Source organism: Dermacentor albipictus, chromosome 7, assembly GCF_038994185.2.
Source record: "Dermacentor albipictus isolate Rhodes 1998 colony chromosome 7, USDA_Dalb.pri_finalv2, whole genome shotgun sequence".
Classification (NCBI taxonomy): Eukaryota; Metazoa; Arthropoda; class Arachnida; order Ixodida; family Ixodidae; genus Dermacentor; species Dermacentor albipictus.
In genome coordinates, this window is record NC_091827.1 from 13,277,606 (window position 1) to 13,291,764 (window position 14,159).

General features: G+C 44.0%; 3 protein-coding genes across 12 annotated transcripts in view; 1 reads left to right on the plus strand and 2 right to left on the minus strand.

Moving 5' to 3' along the window:
- Positions 1-1,977, minus strand: part of Nup133 (nuclear pore complex protein Nup133) — a 41,653-nt gene extending 39,676 nt beyond the window's left edge. Inside the window, exons 1-3 of the mRNA XM_070521642.1 lie at positions 1,663-1,977; positions 1,397-1,533; positions 1,149-1,255 (exon numbers count right to left, since the gene is read on the minus strand). Coding sequence (XP_070377743.1) covers positions 1,149-1,255; positions 1,397-1,533; positions 1,663-1,784 — 366 coding nt within the window. The 5' untranslated portion in view covers positions 1,785-1,977. The remainder of the gene's footprint in view (positions 1-1,148; positions 1,256-1,396; positions 1,534-1,662) is intronic.
- A 204-nt stretch (positions 1,978-2,181) lies between these two features.
- Positions 2,182-4,113, plus strand: LOC139047704 (protein ZNRD2-like). Of its 2 annotated transcripts, XM_070521654.1 has the most exons (4): positions 2,182-2,283; positions 2,355-2,655; positions 2,738-2,825; positions 3,557-4,113. In XM_070521654.1, exons 2-4 carry the CDS (start codon positions 2,506-2,508, stop codon positions 4,051-4,053), a joined length of 735 nt encoding a protein of 244 aa, XP_070377755.1. In that variant the 5' UTR covers positions 2,182-2,283; positions 2,355-2,505; the 3' UTR covers positions 4,054-4,113. The 2 variants fall into 2 exon arrangements, with proteins under 2 accessions (XP_070377755.1, XP_070377754.1); XM_070521653.1 differs by having other exon boundaries at positions 2,224-2,655.
- A 4,035-nt stretch (positions 4,114-8,148) lies between these two features.
- The window catches only part of sm (heterogeneous nuclear ribonucleoprotein L), a 168,375-nt gene continuing 162,364 nt past the window's right edge, over positions 8,149-14,159 (minus strand). For all 9 annotated transcript variants that reach the window (XM_070521651.1, XM_070521643.1, XM_070521648.1 and 6 more), the window contains 3 exons: positions 12,665-12,722; positions 12,441-12,536; positions 8,149-10,992 (listed from right to left, as the gene is read on the minus strand). In XM_070521651.1, coding sequence (XP_070377752.1) covers positions 10,934-10,992; positions 12,441-12,536; positions 12,665-12,722 — 213 coding nt within the window. In that variant the 3' untranslated portion in view covers positions 8,149-10,933. The remainder of the gene's footprint in view (positions 10,993-12,440; positions 12,537-12,664; positions 12,723-14,159) is intronic.

Below are 14,159 nucleotides of genomic sequence, written 5' to 3' on the forward strand. Positions count from 1 at the left end.
GAATATGTTTATCATCTATGCATGCTTATAAACCAGAGCTCATTTTGATTGATCCATGGAATTTATAGCAACACTGAGGCTAGGAGAAGTGCCGTAGTGGAGGGCTCCTTATGAATTTTGACCAGGTGGGGTTCGTTGATGTGTACCTAAATCTAAGTGCACAAGTGTATTTGCATTTCGCTGCCATCGAAATGTGGTCACTGTGAGAGCTCTTTCCACGTTCATAGCATGCTCTTTGTCTGCATATTGAAGTTTCCGTGAATAGGGTATAGTAACAGATGATCCCCCCCCCCCCCCCCCCCCTTCCTCCCAAAAAGAAAGGAGAAAAAATTGCACTTGAAAGTGAGCGTTACTTGTCTGTTGTTCCCTCTTGTGCCCATGTCCCAATGTTATGCTGCACTTTATCTCAATTTAATTTGAAAGAGCAACAAGCCCGCATCACCACCCTCGTCGACTTCCTTTCTTGCAACATCGCCTTTTTTTGTATCACCCAGACTCCTGAACTAAAATCAACAATGGTGTTTTGTAGATGAAATCTTTGTCAAAGGCATTTATGGAGCACATCAAACTGCTTAATGCAACCAATTTGTTTTTGCATGCTGTGTCCTTCAGCCTTACAGGCACTTAACAGTGATCCAACAGAGTATGTAGGAGTGGTGCATGCTTAGTGCGGTCCACAAAAGTTTTCCAAACTAACAGCTCGTCTTTATTTATGAAAACAAGAGTGCTAAGCCAAATAGCCTTCCCATAAGCCATATGAAGTCATGTGCTGCTACCGACAAATGATGAAAAGTGAGAAGATCTTGAGAACTGATGAATGGTTGCGTTGTGAATGGAATGGGCAAGTACTAATCATCAGTGTGGCAGAAAAAATGGCTGAGCACATAATTGGAATTACTTCAGAATTTATTGGAAAGTGGTCAGCTGTCAAGATGTAAAACAAATATTTTCATCACATGCCCCCCTATGCTCACCAACAGGCGAGAGGTTGTTCCTCCCAAGCTAAAAACTTCGACGATTATGGTGGCCGCCGATTACGCTGTGTATGTGACTCGCTTGTGCCTCACTGTGACAATGCTCATCACTGAGCTCTCATGCAATAGAGCAGTTGAACAACAAAATAGCAGACTGAGACGTAGAATACTTACACTTCTGTTACGAGATCCCTGTTTGTACTGCCACACAAACAACTTTCGACCACAGACGAGCCATGCCCAGCCACAGCTCGAAATGCGGGCACTGATATCTGTACCAGCTGCGAGCAAACAACAATAAAGCGAGAAAATAAATAAATAGCTAGGGGCGCCCACGGCAACCGGGTAAAGCTGCTCCCAAGGGACAGATTCAAGAAACCCAACCCGCAGACAGAAAATCGTGCTAAGCAGTCTGTGCTTACGTTCGGCCTCGACCAGAGCTTCACTGACAAGTACTGGCAAAATGTTGCCGAAGAGCTCGACGACATGGTCTGCAGTCTCTTCGAGCACTTGGGACTGGTGCAGGGAGCTGTCTTGAAGTTGAGTCAGCGAAAGCATGCTTAAATAGAGGAATAAAAGAAAACACAAGTGACGGGAGCACTACACGTCAGTCATACTTTACTTTCTTCCGAGGTTAATATTTCAACAAACAAACGTTAAATACGTAAACGAAACCAATGATAATCACCCAGGCGCGCATGGCGACCGGCCGTACGGTAACGGCGTACCACTGCGCCGACTTTTGGACAGCGAGTGAGGAGTTGTGAGAAAAGAGCCACCGGAGGAGCCCGCACGACGCGGAGTGAACATAGTTTCGCGTAATGCCCTCAAACTTCCAACAATGCACTGGTGAAACGCGGCGACTCAAACAAGCTACGCTCGTTAGAATGACATCGAAAACAAGCGGCATCTAAACGGGCGCCGGCAAACCCCACGTGATGCAACGAGTTCTTGTTTTCACGGGAGACGTGAAATTAGCGGATACCAAGTGTTGCTGCTGTTTTCGATTTGACTTCTACTAAACCGAAGCACGAACAAGAAAAACATAAACGACATGGGCACAAGTGAAGCTTGGCGTTCGCTTTTGCTTGCCGAGACTATTTCACAAGTGGAGATCACTACATAGACCTTAAGAGTACATAGAGGAACGCGGCAGGCGCTAGTCTACAAATTATGGCACATTTACAAAATCGTTACCAAGGCGACGCTTTAACTTGGAACCCTACCAACTAACCAGGGGAGAAATTGGCGCTCGTGATGCATTCGTGATAATTCGTGAAAACATACCGTGATCGTTCCTATCGTGATGGTAAAATCTGTAAAGATTGCTTTCGTACATAACCCGGCTTACTGATAATTCTCCCTTCCATGTTCTTGTAGATCACTCGTTCCTGCCCTCTTGGTGCGCAATTTCTCTTGAAGGAAGCTGTATCTCGAGGTAGCACATTTGCTTGGAGAAAAAAGACGAATAGCCCGTCCTCTCCCAGGTGATCTAGCAGGTGCCAGTTTTCACCCTGACTCCGTGCTGAAGATGGAAGACTACGAATGGAAACCGCCGTCTGAGGCGGAGCTAAAGGTTCTCGAAGCTAGACGAGAACGAATGGACAAGATTAGCGGCATTATGGGCGATTATCTTCTGAAAGGATACAAAATGCTCAGCGAGGTTTGCGATGTCTGCAGCGTGAGTAAAATTTAAGTTTACGGTTAATTGTTCCTCCGATTGTACCAGCACTCCAAATGCCTGCCTGTTTGTATAACCGCAGACCATACTCCTCGAGGACCGCCAGCGCAGATCGTACTGCATCGCTTGTTCAGAGGTGGACACGATGGAGAACGTCAAAGACAACCCGGGTGAGCGTCTTAAAGCTTGTCGTTGAAACGATTGTGTGTTAACGGGCTTGGCGCCTTGGTTGGCGGTCCATGTTATTGGAACACTGTCGAGAATGATGCATTAAGAAAGTGAAATGCCTGGCATTGTCCAATTCTACCATCTGCTGCTTCCTGATCATTTGCGCTAACCGAAAATGGTTTGTCTCGAAAAAGAAAAAAAAAAAAAAGATGTCTTGGCTACATGACGTTAGCAGCTCTTCAGCAAGGTGGCCTTGGCCTATATTTCATGGTGACGAGTGTCGGTGGACTTCAGAATAGGGAAGGAAGCAGTGAGAACACTGCCGCTGAATATGCGAAACTGGTTGGAATGCACATCCATATAGGTATACTCACTCACCAAAATTTTCGCAGGCTATTACACACTTGTCAACACTTACTCACGTACATGCTCACACTTGCCCAGACTCACGTTCATACTTACGTCCACTCAAATGGCCAGGCACCCACTCCCGTTCATACACACACCCACTCGCACTCTTGTTCACTCGCTAACGCTCTGTCTCATGCCTGTGAAGTGGAGCTAGTATGAGCCAGTGTACTTGTGATTATGCTGACCAACATGCACAGCTCACCAGCAGTGGTGACATGGCAATGGGCAGAGTTAGTGTGTGCTTATTCCCTGATCAGAGTATGTAAAAACGCACTGTATTCTCGTAGGCAAGTAGTGCATTACAAGTTTTTGCACGTTGCAGTTCTCTCCGATGTGGCAGCACAGCGCCTCGTCGAGGAACGGCAAGCAAGCTCAGAGTTGACTGCCCCTTCTCGAAGCACACTCTCAGAAGAGACGCATCACAATACCGCGCCACCACTGATCCCGCGCAGAGCTACAACAGTCATCTCAAGCAGTGCCTCCATGCCCACAGCACCTGTGACCGCCGAAAACATGACACCATGCATTTTAGCATCGCGAGACCCAGGGTTGTGCAGGAGCCAGCAGCAGATGGTGGAGAATACCTCAATGCCTCCCGACTCGACGCATCGAGAGCAGGAAGTTGTGGCAGCCATGCAAGCTGTTCAGGGAAAAATGGTCTGGGCCACGCAGGAACTGAAAATGTGCTCCAGTGTTGAGCTATCAATCCAGATGTGCAACCTCATCAAGACGTGTGCGGAGGCCATCACAGCCTTGAATGACTTGAGGTCTGCCGATGCAGGGCCAGAGTGCACTGGCAGGCAAGGCAGGTGTGAATGAAAACATTTACAGCAAAGTTTGGTCATTCTGAATAAATATGCATGGAAATTTTGCTGTTAACGGAGGCCGATTGCTGGTAAGTTCTCACCAATGTTGCTCACTGTTCTGTCATCAATATAAAGGCTGAAAATATGGCAAATTTCATGTTGGGAGAAAGCTCTATCTAGTGATAGGGTTTCTTGAAAGAACTCAAAGTGATTACTCTAGACGTCTACTGTTGTATAAAGTACCATATAATCGAATGAAGAAAGCAAAATGCAATTCATGCAATTCTGACGAGTTGTCTAAAGCCACAATTTCATTTTCAACTTGCATCAGCAAACAGGGTTGATATTGAACGATACGAGACTCATCATCATCAGTGTCCTTCAGCTTTGGTTGTAAACTGGTACTAAATTCAAAAACATGATCCTGGCTTTCTGCGCAAGTTTGGTTGTTCTGGCCCTAACACTATGAGATTTTTGTCAATACTGTTTTTTTTTAAAGAGAAAGACTACCAAGTTTCTTTGCATTTGTGAAAAAATACAGCAGCTATGGTTATTTTTCTTTGTATTTGCCCACGTTATGGACATTTTGCAAAATTCTGCCGCCATCTGTTCGCCTCGGCTTCTTTTTGTCAGGCTGGTTCGTCGCGCTTGCACCTTTTTGCATTGTACCTCTCATGGCCTCTGCTTCTTGTGCTTGCTGGATTTGGTTTGAATGCGCAGCATTTTTTAGGTGCCTCCTCAAGTTGCATCATCGTTGCGATGGCTTCTGTATAGAAGCCGGTTGTGTTGCCAGGAAGTATTTTTGCTGTGATGTCATCTATTCTCTCCCCTCATATTCACTAGATGGCATGTGGTACACACCAATTGTAAGATCCCTAACAGATGCTTTAATGCATCTTGTCAGGCACTTTGTGATAGAAAGATAATCCGAAGATAATTATTACGCCTTCCATTTGCATTTTGTGTGGTGACTATGTACCATGAAAGAGATGCTACAGGTGGAGCAATTGGCAGCCTCGACCAGCAGGCTAGATCAGCCTGTTCCCAACATCACGACTGCCACCAGGTTGCTGTTGATGGTTGTTTGGTGCTTCTACAACAAAATTATCATTTCTGATGATAAGGTATGAACAAGGGTTCTCCAGTGCAAAAGCTTTATGTCCATTAGTTGATGGAAAGTGGCACAAGAGAGTAACACCACACACCTCCCCACGTGCAGACTAGTGCTTTGATACGGTTGGTGTGCATACGACACTCGAGAGTGCACCAGATTCCACCATGCTTCTGTTGTGGCAGCTAGGGCTTTGGGGCGTGTTGTGAACCACCTTAGGAATTGGCCTAGTTAAGCAGTGCTCCACACCAATGAATATGTGAATGGCATGAAAAGGAGACAAGGGTGTAAGGGACAAATCAACCATACGCACCAAATGCCAATTCATTATTTGGTTCATCAAGATGACAAAGGTCATACGGCACAAGTAAAACGCAAGTGGGTGCAAACTGCCAACTCTTGGTTGCCTTGATGGTACGAATGAGGAGCTGCTGCCCACGTGTTTTGTTTGTGCCTTGTACTCTTGTCATTTTTTTCGTGCCTTTCTGTTGTAGTCATTAGAGCAACTAGCCCAAGTTTTGATCAAGTCCAATGCCCTACTTTTGGGTTTGCCCCAGCTTGTGAAAGGTCATAACAGGTTAAAGGTCATAACACCCTTAACGCTTAGTTCCCGGAATACAATAAATGTAATTGTAGTCACCTTGCTCTCGCAACAAATTTCTTAGTTGTCCTACATGTGCCACGTGGTAACGTTGCATAACCTCAAACGATGTTGGATAGCCAGTTATATGCAAGAATTTTCACACAACATTGATACTCGCAGCACATGGGATTGGCAGAGCTTTTTTTAAAATCAAGCTTTCTTTGCCTAACATCCCATCGTTTGGCCCGAGTAGGTTGACTGCCTGTCAGTCGGAAGTCAGGTTCTAACCAAGCAGGTTAAATCTCATTTTTAAAAATAAAGCACATTCAGTGTTGGGATGAACCTTAGCCTACCAGCACAGCATCCCAAGACTCGAACCACTAGGCCAACTAGCTCCTTCAGATGGTTGCCACATATGATGATGATAATTTTCCTACTATGGGCGCCTACCCACAATGGGTACTTGGCAAAGAAGCAGGTGGTATTTATCTTACCGTGAACTCATTCTTCGACATGATCACCTCATGTTGATAATGATGGTTTCCTTACTATGGCAGACACCCACAAGAGGCTATCATTGGTCAAGCAGTGTGTCCGTGTGTAGATTAAGATGACTTCCATACTACTGTGCATACCTACAATGGGCGATTTGCCAAGAATCGGGTGATCGCTGCATGTTGATAATTACATTCTACTATGGTACAGGCCCACTATGAAGGATTGGCCGAGAAGTGCCTCCGCATGTTCATAATGACAATGGATTTCCATACAATGGCGCACACCCGCAACAGGCGTTTGGCCAGGAAGTGGCCAGTGAGAGGAGAGAGAGCACATACCGGTTTCCTTTATGCCCAAGGCAAAGGAACGAAATGGGCGAATTTATGTAACATTCTATCAACTGCTTCATGAAAGCTTGAGTCACACAGATGCCAGCGTATGTTGGGTCAGAGTTTTGTTGTTGTCCTGTGAAAACCCGTGGCTGCATTTCTGGATCTTACTGCATTCCTGGATGTTGGGACTATATTTTATTGCACAATGGTGGTGGTCAGCACACCTGCGGTTATTTCTCTTTGCTAATCACTGTTTGGACCATTCCATTTGTGGAGGCAGAGTGCATTCTGAGGTAGACATGTGCATCATCAGAAACACCTCACCCTTACATAGAAAAACTTTTTACCCTCCCTCGGCGTCATCTTCAGTTTGCAACAATACAATTTATTCATCCCGGGTGTTCCAACAACTGCAATTGTTGGAAGCGTGCCACATTGCTTCGACTAAACCTAAAGATTAAGCCATGCAATGCTCGTGAAGCAGCCAACTCGACAACGAAAAGGCCTGTGCTCTTTTACCATCACCTGGACCACAGTTCCATTCTATATTTGCCCGTTTTGTCTTGATTTAATTCGAAATCTATTGTTAGGGATTTGCGCACCACCTTTAAACTGGTGTCATACATACACTTCCGATCGCAATGAACGATGCTCGCTGCTGCACGATCCAACATCTGGATTGAGTTGTCTGCTGATTATCTGCAACTCCCAGAACTGCATAATGCCTTGGCTACGAATTCAGATTTGCAAAATTTTGTTAAACAGATTTCAATTTTACAGCTTACTATTGTAGATAAAAAGGTTGTTGAAACATTTCTTGACGAGCTGCTTCACTTTTGTTTTTAGTGTTTTCACAATACTGCGCTAGAGGGCGCAGATGTTGGCCTGCGATTAACTGTAAAAACTGTGACAGCATTTCCTTAATTACACTAAGGCGGCTTCCTGTATTAATTGCAAGCCCTAGTATCCACATTCGTGGATGCAACTTGTTCTTGCCAGTTTAGTCCAATGGTGGGCAAGAAAAAGCAGTAGACATTGAGCTTCTGGTGAATTGAACATCATGCTCAATGTGCCTTCACGTGTTCCTTGCTGCTACACACATTAGCTTTGTTGAACGTACTAGCATGTTTGACATGACACATTCTGGTAGCAATGTAGATAGAAGTAACTTTTGTGTTGTCATAATGCATGGTCAACAATTGAATTGTGCATGAACTTCAAGCACACAATTCAATACTTTTTATGCAGAAACAGCATTACTGACTGCACAATAAAATAATTAAAGTACTCACTAACATAGAGAGTTGTTAGAATACGCACAAAGCACCAACTTGTCATTTTTTTATTGCAGTGGAGCATAGCGTGCGTTGAAATAAAGATGCGTAAATTTGACACATTCATAGACAATGCATAATTCTCGCCTGAAGGGGAGATTATTGCTGAACACTCCAGGAGAAAAAGAAAGTTTATGTTCATGCAAATGTGTGTTCATAGCACAAGTCTCAGGGGCTGCTCAAAAGCTTTCTCTCTGCTGTCGATTTCACTCACCGTGCCTGAAGATGCGAAAGACAACCAAAGAGGCACTTTTAATCGTCACATTTCTTTTTATTCAGTAGAGACCACCAGATACATTTAGCATAGTAACACTGATGCACATGCACATGTAACAGAGTGAAAAAGGGAAATTGCTTGTTCTTCGATGACAAAGAAAAAAAATAACCTGCGACCCTGACAAAAATAAAATTAAAAAAAAAAGACATTTTCTTCTTACTTTGAACGAGAAAAGGCCACTTATGTAACAAGAAACAAGTGATGCGCAAATGCACACACGCACACACACGCAACAGCTACAAAATTTAAAAAAAAGAAGAAAAAAAAAACAAAGGGGAAATGATTTCAATGCTCCCGTACATGCACCCGTTGACACAAAAAATGAAGGTGGTGCAGTACTCACAAGGTGACACACTATTATTCTCTTTGGAAGCCATGGGACACACAAGGTAAAACGTGTGGAAAAGGGAAGGGGTGGGGTACAAGAGTGCAACTCTCTCGAAAGACGCGAATGCCACGATCAACGAGGACAACACAGTGGGAGGAAGAGGACACCAGCAGAGCTAAAAAACGAGAAGGCCGGCGGATGACTAATGCGACGCAATGTCAAAAAAAACTACGCACTGATGATATTTGGCTGCTTCTGGTCAAACTCAAAACGCCTCTACAGAGTGGTGCATAGCTCAAGGATGCAGGTAGAAGTGACAACCCCCCGGCACCAACCTGTTTAGAGCACAGGCAAGTCGCACAGCCCCTTTCAATGACAACTGAAATCAAAGATGATTGAAATCCCCTAGATTCCACAAAGGAGACAGTTATGCACCCACATATCAATGGCCTTTTCTTTTTATGGTCATTGAAATCAGTGAGCCTGGTGCATTATCCAGAATGAATCAGGAATTTTGCACTGTCTGGTGCCGATGCCTAAACAAGGCACTTTTTTTTCACCGCCTAATTAGAAAGAGAAATGACGATCTGTTTTGTCCTAAGGTGGTTAAAAAAAATGTCGCCACATTGAGTGTCCTAAGACAACTCAATGCGGAATAGTATTTTTTTTGCCCTCCTAAGACAGATGGTGCCTACTGCAGTTTTTCTTTATTAAAAACATTGTGTTGCCAGCTCTGAACAGATTAGCAAAAGATGCCATTAATACCTGCGTCCCAGAGCAAAGAAACAGCACAAAGTGCCCTTCCGGCAACATTAGACGGCAAAACTAATCTATGCAGAATAAGGAAGTGGAAAGTTTCAGCCTGCGAACCCAATCACACAAACTCAACAGTAGGCATGCCTGAAGTTTGGTTGTACTCTCAGCAGAGGTGTTGGAATGGAACGTTCAGAAGTGGCATGCTGCTGGCTTTCTATATTATATATACTTTCTTCATAACAAGCTTGAGCGGTTTGAAGTGTGGGGGTCATTTGGGGCCCTCCAATGTTTGCTACTCTAAAGCAACAAGTGAAAACTGTCTGCTCAATGGGACAGGGGAAACAAAAAAGCTCTCTGCATTCCAGCCACACCTACAACAACACACATCACTTGCCAACTCGATGCCGTACTCAGTTTAACTCCAGCAGTATTTCATTAAGTTAGCTTTTCCCTTTGCCCCTTTCACTCACCAGTTATGGCATTACTGTAAAAGCATCTCCGTAAAGAAGTTGCTGGGTCTAACAACATCGTCTGGGAATTTTATGTAGTCTGCTGACACGAATTGTCAAATCCATTTTAGAGAGACTGACCAATGAAATGAGATTGCATTTCGTCAAAGACAAAATGGACCATAAAATGACGCTTCTCTATTGTGTTGAGCATGAAATACCAGCCTAAGCAAACTTTATCAACAATGAACGTCTTGCCCCCAAGAGCCACAATGCAAGTGCAAGAGGGGAAACAAAAAAGGAACTGAAAATGTAGGCACATAACAGTGAAGAGAGTACTCGTGATTTTTCATAGACCCCGGACACTTCAGTAACAAGCCCTATTTGTCTTCCTACTCAACTCAAGCATTCTGTACAATCAGATATACAAACAAGGTAGGTAGTGTGTCTTGCCCACAGTTTTCACAGTTTGGTTAAGAAGTGTTCCTAAACAGGTTTTGCAAAGGCTCCTGCAAGCCAACAGCCACCAATTGCAACATCTTGTGAAAAGTATTCTGCAAGCCCCTCGCATATCTCTTGCAAGATCTAGCAATGCATCAGCTGTCTTAAGTGTGCGCACCAGTGACCATGGCCAGAGCACACGTAAGGTCTGGTGGTGTCGTCGGTTGGTGTCTCTGGCCTCTTATGCTTTAGTTCCAAGATCATGCTAACCACGGTGTCATGCCTGTAACTATGGCCACAACTTTCTTTTTATCGAATGAAAAATGTTTTTCTATTGAACTTGCAAAAGTACTATTGCAAAGCCGGTTCAAGAATGACAAAAACCAAACTGTGAACGTAATTCTTGCATCAAAACTGAGTTAGTTTAGCTTCACTTTTTCTTTTGTTACTTGTTTGCACACACTTTGTTTTGCCTGTTTTATACACATGTGAAGAATGAAGTGTAGTAGTTGTAAATTTGCAACGAGTGTCTTATCTTTACTGGCTGTGTTTATTGTGGTGATAGTGGTGGCGGTAACTGGTGGAGAGTTCTTGGAGTGTGTGGTGTTTTTTTCCTCTTCTGTGTATTTTTTGTTTGTTAAATCATCTTGTTCAAAGTGTCTTCCGCTGCCCTTCCCCCCGTGTTGTCTCTCGTGTTGAAGAAGAAGCAATTGTGACGATGTCAAACCCCCAGCTGCGAAGATGGCAGACGAGGGCGCTTCGAAGCTGCAGTGGCCGGCCGGATTCAGTACCTTGGCCCGGACGACGAGAAACACAGCTTAAGAATGTAAGGGAACTTGCCGTCTGCAATGGGCAGAAGAGAAATAGTGCACGAACATGTTCAGGCGATCGACAGGGACATGAAACAATGACATAAAACATGGCTAACCAAGTGTTCACATTAACCAATCGGCCACCAAACACGACACGCCATATGACCCCGCTGTACAGATTATTTTTGCACAGCCTGTGCAATATGCAAGCTCCTGTTGTCCTGCCAGTTATATAATACTCTACAGTAAGTAACTAAAACTGCAAAAATTCAAGTCAATGTTTTATTTACAATATAAAGAAGCACTTTTCAGTTCAGAAACCTAACTGCCAGTCATATTCATTTCTGCGTGGAAAAGCTTAAACACTCAGGCCTGTGGGTAGCAGCACTGCACGTTTGACACTGTCAACCACTGGCGCTGTTTTTTTTTTTGCTTTTGGCACTGTACAATTTGCATTGCCACGACAGATGCTGTTTGCCAGAATTTGGCGGAATAGAATGCAAAAAAATGCACCCGCTGCACTGCTTCGACGCACATAGATTTAAGAACATGCGCAAAACAGGTGGAAACATTCTAAAAAACAACCCGAAGCCACCATGAAGCGGACACCTAGTGCTATCAACTATTGACAATAATTCTAAACCTGCCCACCATATATTGGCTGTAACTCACCCATAAACCCATTTACGGGTTACCCATGTCACGATGATGAAAACAGGAAAATCCTGAGTGCTGATCACACGACTGCATTTTTTTCATTACCCCATGAAGAAGCAGTAAAGGAAAAAGCTGCAGCAATGTGCCATGACCAGTGACGTCAGCAGCTGAACATTTTGTTCCAAGACACAGTAGCCAGTGCTTTGATTCACAACAGAACATTTGCCAGAATGGCCTTGGCTACGAGGGGTTTTCGTATCATTAACATGATGGAAGAAAGATTTGGCACTGACACTCAGTTGACAGTTTAATCTGAGTGCACACTCATGTTAACCTGTTGCACTATTAATTCAACAATTACCTGCCAGTCAGTGACCACTAGAATCTGCACATATGTTCATCAATTTGTGGTTGACTATCGAGCAGTGGTTGACCACTCCGCTTGTTGTCCAGGCTTCTTCAACCGCATCGAAATTGTCTGTGCCACTTAACAACAGTGTCAAAAGCTGGGAACTGTCACCTTACACTGACACCAGCTTGGCATGCACCTCTTTGGCATTGGGTCGCTTAGAACATAGAAAGCAGATCACTGCTCCTGCTGCAACCAATGCTCTCAATGGATGCGGCCATTTTTGTACCGATGCCCTTGATGTGTTCCACGGTACCATATAGAACACAACTTTTGTATTCGGCTACAACTAGAGATGTGCATTCATTTTGATGCCTGTTGACTTCTGGGACCAATACCGATAATACCAAATTTATAAATGCCTTGTACATTTCCGATTCTGTCCTTGGCATAAAATAACCATCTATACTTACTAGGGTTGTTGATTGGAGTGTGGTTGGACATGATTAATGCTTCGATGGCTTCAGACACTGTCTCAAACTCCATCAGGCCTGAACTGCTGCGTTCCGCTGCAAGGCAAGAGCAAGGTCAGGTCAGAAACATCCACGATATTGACTGCCACATCAGTTAAACATGTATGGCCACAGATTCTGCTAGGCAGGAGAAGAAGCGTGAAAGACAAAAAAACCAGACTTACTCTTCGATGTGAACATCTTGATCGTTGCTGGCACAGGGCAGCCCAAGTCCTCGAACAGCTGCAAGAAATTGAAATCTTATTATGGGTGCTCAAAATGAGAGAATTTCAAATTGAATTAAATGCAAATGCTTTAGAAAAACACTTCTAATACTAAAGACTTCCCCATGCTCAGAAAAGAGGCAAGAAACACAAAACTTCAGTTAAGTGAACTTTGCAGGTCACCAAGGAAACAAAATATATTTCTTGCATGAACTGTGAAAATAATTTCAGCTATATCAATACATTCCCTTCTACAATGCCAAGAAAGCCTCTCTCACTGTGCGAAGACACTAGGTAAGCTGGAAAAAAACGCAACAAAAAACAAAATGTTCCAGCACCGGCTAGCCAAGACGTTGCAGATATTGAGGTTGTCTACAGCTACAATTTATTATCAGTAAAAATAGACCATGCTGTATTCTAAAAGAGTCGTAGACCAAACTTGGCAAGTTTGGTGGCAAGACTGTTCCGCACACATGTGCACAACTGCCTGCACATGCATGCAACACCACGTACACTGTGCCGTGACAGTGGCTCTTTCCCTTCTTAGTATTGGCGCTTCAGTGCATAACAGGACTGCATTGCGGCAAAGCTGACTTGAGAGAACTAGCAAAAACAACAACGACACAGCTCTCAGAACTTCCACATTTGCCTCTGCAGCACCAAGTTTACGTGACCGCTGTATTCAAATGCAAAGCAGGAAGCGAGAACAATAAAAAACGGTGACATATCAAATGGGAACATAATGAACAGTAGTTAAAGGGCTTTCGATCAGGACTGTGAAAATGTGACATGACAGCTGAGAAAACAACACTAAGGAATGTATCAACTGGGTTCCACTGTATTTGCACACCCTAAATCTCACTTATTTAAAATGACTCACGAAGGAGCTCATACACAGTTAAAGAAAACAAAAGCAAAGCTAAACCAAAGCAATGAGACCTAACTGAAGGCAAATTGGAGCAGCTGGATTTGCAGTCGCATTAAAGGTGTGTGTGTGATAGGAAGATGTACACAAATGCACTTTTCAAGGGTTTCTTCTTTACTTTTGCAAGATCAATGAGCAAAATTACCGTATTTCCTCACATAATGAACCCACTCATGTAATGACGCCACCCCTTCATTTGTCTTTCGAGGAATAACTGTTTTTGTTTGCAGAGAAAAGTGCTAAGTTTGTGTGACTCGCCTGCGACTCAGCGTGCCTGCCCCGAGTGTAGTCCTTGCTGGCACAGAGCAGGCACCTATCCACTGTTGGGTTTAGAGTTGTTCGCTACCTGCTGAGGGTTTCGAAACTACGAGAGCCATGGCAAGTTTGTGTGGCAGGCACTGCTCTGTTTGCATGTTTGTCGCTGGCCAACGTCATAGCAGGCCACAAACCGTCGCAGAAAGCTTAGCGCTAATCTGTCCTTAAGGTTGAGCTATTGGTGACTGGTTTCGAGATCACACATGCAGGTTAGAC